We start from the raw sequence: 8,653 nt of genomic DNA on the forward strand, positions 1-8,653 counted from the left end.
AGGGCGCTGGGCTCACCGGCCGCGAACAACTTGTGATAGGCTCGGGCCCGCGCCCTAAGGGGTTAAACGCGTTCTCATGTTACCGAGCGGCTTATAAGGAGGGGGAGGCCAAGCCTCCGCCTTATTGGGAGCCTTTTGGGGTTTATTCTCTTCCCTTCTAACTTGGTGAGTTGGTTTTATTATTTTACATGTTTAAAAGTTTGATCGTGGGGTGTGGGCTGTTTTTTAAAATTCTGTGTTGGGGTCTTTTTTCTTTTTTTGGTGGGGGAGGATGAGGAGATCACTAAACATCCTAACATTTTGGAGAGGTTATTCCGAAAAATATTCTGACAGTTGGGAATGCTCAAGGCCACCAAGATGACGCGCTCTCCAATGTGGGCAGCCGAGAGTTGGCTGTCCGGAACCCAGGTACAGTTTGGAGCTGGGAAATCCATAAATAAAGGGCTAGCTTTGGGATGCCCCCGGCCCTGGCTTAGGGTCTCCGGGCCTCCGGACGAGGTGAGGTTGGCAAGCTCAGCCTCCGCGTTGATTTCCCGCATGAAGTTGCCGGCGCGTCACAAGAGCGAAATGTCAGAGGTATCTTCCCCAGGCTCGCGCGCGCACGGCGGGCACACTGAGGCAGCGCGAAGGAAAGTAGGGCTCTTTTTTTCCTCCGCTCCCGGTGCTCCCCGGGACAGCCAAAGCAAGCACCCCAAGGGATGGCCGGGATTTCCCTGCAGAGCGCAGGTCCTTCACCTTGACCGTCAGAGCTGTCAGTCAGTCCCCGCCGGCTGGTCCCGCGCAACTTCCGAGTTCCCGGGGCTGCCAGCCGCAGGAAAGCGGCGGTGCCTGCGGGCAGGGCTGTAGCGAGGCAGGGTGGGTCTGCAGAGGAAATGGGCTATTTCCTTCTAGAATGTTGTTTTTCTTTCTCTCTCTCTCTTTTTTTTTTCCCCCTTAACTGCCCCCAGCAGACAGGTGATAAGAAGTTTGTTAAGTGACTTATAAAATGTCACCAACACGAGGGGCGTCAGTCTTAGAAAACGCTGCTGGGAGCGAACTGGGGAAGAGCAGTTAGAATTTGTCAACCTGGGAGCTGGGTTTGTTTGCAGTTAGACACTTCGTGCTGGCTCCTGGGAATGAGATTTCTCAGGGATCTTACGGTTTTTGCAAATCAAGTAAAATAGGTGGTTTGTGAGCAAAAAATGCCGAGTGCTAGCCCTAAAATCTCTGAAAGTGATGCACTGCCCCACGTCAGAAGCACCATTACGTCGCATTGAGGGGGGGTTGTCAAAAATAAATCCTCCCCCCAGAGGTACAGAAATACCTTCTTCTCCTGCTTAAGAGAAGAGATCGGGATAGAAATCTACAGCGTACAGAATGCAGCCAAGTGGGGAAGCTGCTTCTGTTTTAATGACTACCACTATCCCTGAGCTTTCTTCTCGGGTTTCCAAAATAGAACCTTTTCCAAAATAGGAACTCACTGGAACTCCTGAGGAAGACCCTTATGTTAGAGGCTCAGGTTTCAACATGACCCTCCTGTAAAATGGGTGAACCGATTGTAGCAAATGGTTCAGAGGTGCTCAGGTGGCAGGTTTGGGATTTAAAGATAGGATTCAAATGAACTTCACCTAAATACAGACTGGTTTTGACAACCTGGGCGGGAAACAACTTGTCCAAAGCTGTTCTCCAGGCTGTGCCTTTAAGGAGAATCACAGTACTTTCTGTAAAGGCTCTGCTTCCCCCAGTGGCCTTCGCCCTTTCCATCCAAAGCCTGCATTTTGATTTTTGTTCTGCAATGACACAAGACTAACATTATATCTGTATTGTCTATAATAACCCATATTTTGCATTTTTCCATGCCTTAGTTCAAATCTTTTCTCAGCAAATCTGATCACATTGAAACTCAGAGGGAGACCAGATTTCTAAGCCTTGGCAAAATACCCACTTATCTAAGGTGGTGGTTTAGACAATCAAATGCTAATGGAAAGTAATCCCACTTGCCCAAGGTATATTTGTCATTGTCCTTCCTTCTGAAGAACACTGGGCTGAAGGGGAACATGGCTGCTAGGAACCCTCATCCAAAATTGGATTTTAGAGCTGGAAGAGACCTGCGGGACAGCTTTATCTAATCCCCTTGTTTCACAGAGGATAAAATTGAGGGATTTAGTGCTTTCAATACAGTTAGTCATAAACAAATATTGCCCGGGGGCCTCATGAAGACAAAGTCATGGGCCTTGCCTTCTGAAGACTTCAGTGAGTTGAGAAGGGCGGAAGCAGGTACAGTGTCATGAAATTGTAGTTGCTTAGGGTAGGGCAAGATCTGATATCTTCGATCTAGTTCAACTCCCTCAATTACCGCTAGAGGACACTGAAAATGAAGAGTGACATGATTCACCCAAAGCACAGGGCCACTCAACTTGCCCCACCAGTTTGATCCCCATACAATAAACTCATACTCCTTTCCATCACATAAATGGATGTGCCAGTAAAGGCAAAATGGGAAAGATAAATGCTATAATCTGGAATTCTGAAGCCTGGGATAATTGCTTTGTTTGCAGAGGCAAATGGGTTTGTTAAGCTCTTAGGCCTTCTGGATGAATGGAAGAGAGAACAAGAGTTCAGGAAAAGATTTATTCTGCAACAAGATTCTTCCTCACTTTGTGACTCAGTTTTATAAGGCTAGGGCTGTGTGCCCCTTCAGGAGCACCCCAGGGCTCCTACTCTGCTTAGTAAATGTTTACTGAGCACATACTATGTCCCAAACAGTATGCCAGGCACTGGGTTTGGAAAGAGCTGGTGCCTCCCCTGTAAGATTATATATATTTGAAAGGCAGAAGTTACCATCTAGCTTGAGGAACCAGATTATTCTGTTATTTGTATTTATAGGATAATATACATCTATAATAGTCTTTCTATATAGTTTTTGATTTTCGAAGCTAAACATAGTAAGACATAGGATGCTTTGCAATGATGAAGGCATAAACTTTGGACATCCTTCCCTTATGATCCCAGTAATGATAAGACAGCTCCTGCCCTACAAAATCCCGAGAGTGTAGGTGAAAAGTTATGTTTGTATCTATTTCAGGAGATAGTACAGATGTAAAACAAAGTTAAGAAAAAAAATGAAGTAATCACTCATTAAGAAGGGCTTCAGAAAGTGAATAGAAGTAAAGCCATCAAAAGTCTGCCACCTTCTCATGGGCTACCATGGATCACATCTAACCATCATCCAGCTGCTTTACACCCACATTTGCAAGAACAATACAGCTTTTGCATGTGCCATATAGCTCAGATTGCTTGAACCATCAGGTTTGGCCTAAGGAGTCAACTGTTTAATAGAACCAGTAACCAGCGGCCATACAGTCAGTTCCGATTCATGGAGACCAATGCGGGTCAGGGTAGAATTGTGCTCCACAGGTTTTCATTAGCTGGTTTTTCAGAAGAAGATCCCTGGCCCTTCTTCTGAGTCCAACGCTAGGCTGACTTGAACCTGCAGCCTTCCGGTTAGCAGGCCAGTACATTAACCATTGGCACCATCCAGGGACTCTTGATGAACAGAACTGTGCTAAATATAAAAGTGTCAGTAAAGTTGGATGGAACCTTAAAGATTATCTAGGCCATCCTCCTCATTGGATTAGTGAGCATAGGCCCAGGGAGGAAAAGGGACTTTGCTGAGGTCACACAGTTCAGAGGCAAAACCATTCACAGACCTTTTTATACTTGGAGATGAAGAGAGTTTTATATTTTCAAATTGTTTCCTCACATCTCTATATAAAACACTTCCCTCTCTGCCCTTTAAGATGCTGACCTGCAGGCTGATAAGCAGCACCTGGGAGGCAAGAGTTCTGGTGGTGTAGTAGTTAAGGCATGTGGCTGCTAACCACAAGGTTGGTGGTTCAAACCCACCAGCTGCTTCATGAAAGACAGATGAGGCAGTTGGAATCTGTAAAGCCTTGGTAATCCAGTGGGGGTAGCTACGAGTTGGAACTAACTCGATGGCAGTGAGTTTAATTTTGGTTTTGGAGGCAAGAAGGGAGCCCTGGTGGTGTGATGATTAAAGCACTCAGCTGCTAGCCGAAAGGCTGCTCCGAGGGAGAGAGATGGGGCAGTCTGCTTCTGTAAAGATTCTAGCCTTGGAAACCGCATAGGGCAGTTCTACTCTGTCCTGTAGGGATGCTATGAGTTGGAATTGACTTGGCAGCAACGGGTTTAGTTTTGGGGAGGCGGGGGATCTAATTCTGGTCATTTCAGACAAGTCACTTCACCTCTCTGGGGTTCAGTAGCCTCAAACTACAAATGGGAGTTAAACAAGTGTTAGAGCAGAAACTCCCTTTTAGCTTTGTTGTTGTTGTTGTTATGTGCCCTCGAGTCAGACCCTACCCATAGCGACCCCTCCTTGGGTTTCCGAGGCAGTATTACTATGGAAGTATATTGCCCCATCTTCCTTCTGAGGAGTGGCTGGTGGGTTTGAACCGCCAGCCTTCTGGTTAGCAGTCAAGTGCCTTAGGCACTATGCTACCAGCACTCCCCCTTTCAGCTTTAACATTCTGTAATTCTTACTCCAGACTGTGGCTACAGATTGATCCTCACCCCAGCCATTGTGCAGGTGCAAACCACTGACCATAGCAGAAGCTGGGGTAGAGAGTGAGATGGGCACCCCGTCCCAAAACCAGCCCGATGCACAAAACCCCAGTCCAGCACTACTCATCTAAATCCAGTGCAACGAAAAGTTCTGTCTCTCGATCCTGCAACTAGAAAGAGATGCAGCTTATCTCTCTGGGACCCTTATCAATTTTATCCCAGTATATTTTCATTCGGGTGAGTCCTGAGCTCTCCATTAGGACTCAAAGACCTTAAGGGAGCCCTTCTGGAGCAGAACGATCGGGCCCACAGGGTCGTGCACTTACTGACTTCATCCTTCAGCTTCTCAGGAGTGTGCTGAACCCCAGGAAGGATGGGGTTGAAGAATCTTAAGTATGATGGGCTTAGTCGGGAGGTTCCTTATTGTTCCTCTCGCTGCCGAGAAACTATCTTTTCACTGTAGTATCCCCAGTGCCTGCCAGAAGGCCTGGCACCTAGTAGATACTTTATTGAACATGTGAATAAAAGTTATGTGCAAGGTACTGTGTGAAATACAGAGATGAAGGCCCCAGACTTTGTTTTCAGGACAATCATCATCAAATAATTTACAAAATTCTTCAATAATTTAATTGATGAAATAAGAGGGATGAATATAGTAAATAATTCTCCATCTTTAAAGGAGACCTACCACATGAAGGAGAAAGCCCCTTGGTTGAGTTGGCAGAGGAAGCATAATGGGAGAGAGGGGATTTGACAGAGCAGGGCCTTAAAGGTCACACTGTGCAGCTGAGGAGCCCTGGTGGTGCAGTGGTTCAGTGCTTAGCACTAGCCAAAAGCTTGTCGGTTCAAACTCACCCAACGTGTGAAAAACCTGGCAGTCTGCTTTCCTAAAGATTACCTATAAGCCCATTGCTGTCGAGCCAATTCCAGCTCATAGCAACCCCACAGGGAAGAGCAGAACTGCCCCATAGGTTTCCAAGGCTGTCATCTGTACAGAAGTAGACTGCCACATCTTTTTCCCACGGAGCAGCTGATGGGTTCAAACTGCCGACCTCTCCATTAGCAGCAGAGAGCGCTTAACCAGTCCTTTCCCCTTAAGAGCAATAACAACATGCCAGCTACAGGGAGGCAGCCAGGTGGGGAGAGGGCAACAAAGACACGAGGGTTAAAAACTAGAGGGTGAAGAGGAGTCCAGTATGACCATGGCAGGCAGGTCAAGCCTGAGGTCAGGGAGAAATCAGGCCACCAAGATAGGTGGGGATCCAATTATGAAGGACATTGAACGTCATGCCAATTAGTAGATTTCATGCTTCTGAAAGAGGGAAGGCATTGAAAAAATCTGAGCAAAAATATGTCCTGACAACACAGCACTTCTGAAAGATCCCCCACCCTGGACCCAGAGAGACAGTTACAACACAATCAAAGGGCCACAAGGAAAAGCTCAAACTGATGGCTGACTTGTTGTTCATTAGGTGCCTGAGTTGATTACGACTAACAGTGACCCCACAGTCTTCAGGGTCTTTCTCCCTCAGAGCCACTAGGTGGGTTTGAACTGCCAGCCTTCTGATGAACAGCCAAATACTTAATTGTTGTACCACCCATAAACCTATCGTCATGGAGTCAATTCTGACTCACAGTGACCTTATAGGACAGTAGAACTGCCCCATCGAGTTTCTAAAGCTGTAAATCTTTATGGAAGCAGACTGTCTTATCTTTTTCCCACTAGCTAGTGGGTTCAAGGGAGCTCTGGTAGCATAGTGGCTAAAGCACTTGACTGCTAACCAGAAGGCTGACAGTTCAAACCCACCAGCCACTCCTCAGAAGGAAGGTTGGGCAATCCTACTTCCGTAGTGATACTGCCTCGGAAACCCAAGGAGGGGTCGCTATGAGTCGGGTCTGACTTGACGGCACACAACAACAACAACAGTGGGTTCAAACCACTGACCTTTTGATTAGCAGCTGAATGCCTTAACCACTGTGCCAGTAGCGCTCCTGAGCGGCCTGATAAGGGAATGAAATGGAAGTGTTCCTGAAAGACCCCACAGCTGCAGGACAGCCACCACCATCCTGCACGCCCCAGGGATAAATGGAATTCTGAAGCCAACACTGAGTATTACTTGAGTATTACTGACTTTTTTGTTTTTGTTCTTTTGTTTTCCAAACCTTAACTCTAGTGCTGTTTTCATCTGGCCACAGCTGCCTCATCCTGAGAGTGACTGGCAAAGCTGATGAAGGAAGTGGGGAGCTGTGGAAACCTCCATTGCTGGGGGGCTCCTGGCTCCCATCAGATCAGTGGCCTTCCATGTCGGGGACACCAATGACAAACTGTTCTGCTGCTGCTCAGTTTACATCTTGAACTATTTAACTCCCCTTCACACCTTTTCATTTACTCTTGGCCATGACACATTAACATACTCAGAATGCAAAGGCCTGGGCTACAGAGAGCATAGCTTCTTGAAGCATCTTGTTGGCACATGCCAGCCAGTCAGCTCCAACCCATAGCAAGACGAAACCTGTTGCCATAGAGTTGATCCTGACTCAGAGACCCTGCAGGGCGGAGCAGAGCTGCCTCATAGGGTGTCCAAGGTTGCCACCTGTACGGAAGCAGACTGTCTCGTGTTTGTCCCACGAAGCGGCTGGTGGGTTCAAACCGCCAACCCTTCCGTTAGCTGTGAGCACTTTAACCATCGTGTCACCAGGGCTTCTTTCAGTAAATGTTAAGGGACGTGATTTAAATGCTCAACAACATAAGACATTTGTTAAGTACTTCTTCTCTGTTATTTTGCTAAAGACTTAGAATCATCAGACCTCATGCTGTTGCTAGTCTCAACCGTTTTTTTTCCCCCTTTTCATTTCAGATTAAGAATGACCCAAAAGAAATCAAAGCTTTGTTCCAGAGCCAATGTTTATACTCAAGTGCCTGATGGAGGATGGGGCTGGGCAGTAGCTATTGCTTTTTTCTTCGTTGAAGTCTTTACCTATGGCATCATCAAATCGTTTGGTGTCTTCTTTAATGACTTAATGGACAGTTTTGATGAATCTAATAGCAAGATCTCATGGATAGTATCAATATGTGTGTTTGTCTTAACATTTACAGGTTAGTACATCTTTTAGCGTAAACTCAATTCTAAGTGTAAGCCCCTTTGAACTTGCCTACCTACATAATGGTACTCTTGTGTTTATGACATGTTTGCTTATAGGACCTGCGTTGGCCTTTATAACCTCAGTTAAGTAATATGCTTTATCAGGAGGGAGGGGAGTCAGGAAACAAGAGATACTGAAGAAAAAAGTTGTATTTGCCAGGCTTAACTGCGTTCAATTTAACATACATATAAAAACACCTACAGTATGCATAGTCTTAAGAAACTTGATAACTGTAAGAACAGTTGTCAACCCCAGTTCTGTGGGAATGTAAACATTTTCTAAGGAAGCAACATTTAAGTGCAGGGCACACTAGTCCCTTCTGTCATAAAAACACGCGTAGGAAAGCAGGTTGGAAACATGTAAGTGTGGACACATGAAGAAAGATGAGATGGGTAAAAGGATATAATATAAAATTGTAAATATTGTCCGGAGGTGACACTCTGAGTTCCCTAGCAGACTTTCCTGATTAACCACCATGTGATCCTCGCACATCCAACAGGATAAAATAAGATGGGTTTTTAGTATCATTTCCGACAGGCCTAATTGGAACAAGCCTACTCGGTCACACATCAGCTCGGTGGCAGTGCCGAGAGTTTTCTGAGAGAACAACGCTGGTGAACTTACCTCAGAAAGTTGACCCGCTGACCTTAAGTGCCCCTGACTTTACCCTAACCTCCTGTCACAGAACCGTTATCTCTGAAGTTATCTGAACCTTTTGTAAATGGAGTTTTCAGCCATATATCATCTTAAAGCAGCACCTCCATCTGGTTTTACCCATTGGGCAAAGTAGAAAGTTCTCATTTAGTCTAATGCTGTCTCCTACAAGTGTCATAGAACAAACAGCTCCTACTTTCAGTTTAACTGAGTATTGTCATTGTTAGCTGCCAGCCAGTCGGCCCCCAGCTCACGGAGACCCTGTGCACAATGGAACGAAATACCGCCCTGTCCC

At 46.1% G+C, this 8,653-nt stretch overlaps 1 protein-coding gene across 1 annotated transcript in view; it reads left to right on the forward strand.

Moving 5' to 3' along the window:
• The first annotated feature begins 7,425 nt into the window (after positions 1–7,425).
• The window catches only part of SLC16A6 (solute carrier family 16 member 6), a 13,218-nt gene continuing 11,990 nt past the window's right edge, over positions 7,426–8,653 (forward strand). Inside the window, exon 1 of the mRNA XM_007959697.2 lies at positions 7,426–7,657. Coding sequence (XP_007957888.1) covers positions 7,426–7,657 — 232 coding nt within the window. The remainder of the gene's footprint in view (positions 7,658–8,653) is intronic.

This window comes from Orycteropus afer, unplaced genomic scaffold (genome assembly GCF_000298275.1).
Source record: "Orycteropus afer afer isolate SDZICR_OR568_19922 unplaced genomic scaffold, OryAfe1.0 scaffold00018, whole genome shotgun sequence".
In the NCBI taxonomy this organism is placed as follows: Eukaryota; Metazoa; Chordata; class Mammalia; order Tubulidentata; family Orycteropodidae; genus Orycteropus; species Orycteropus afer.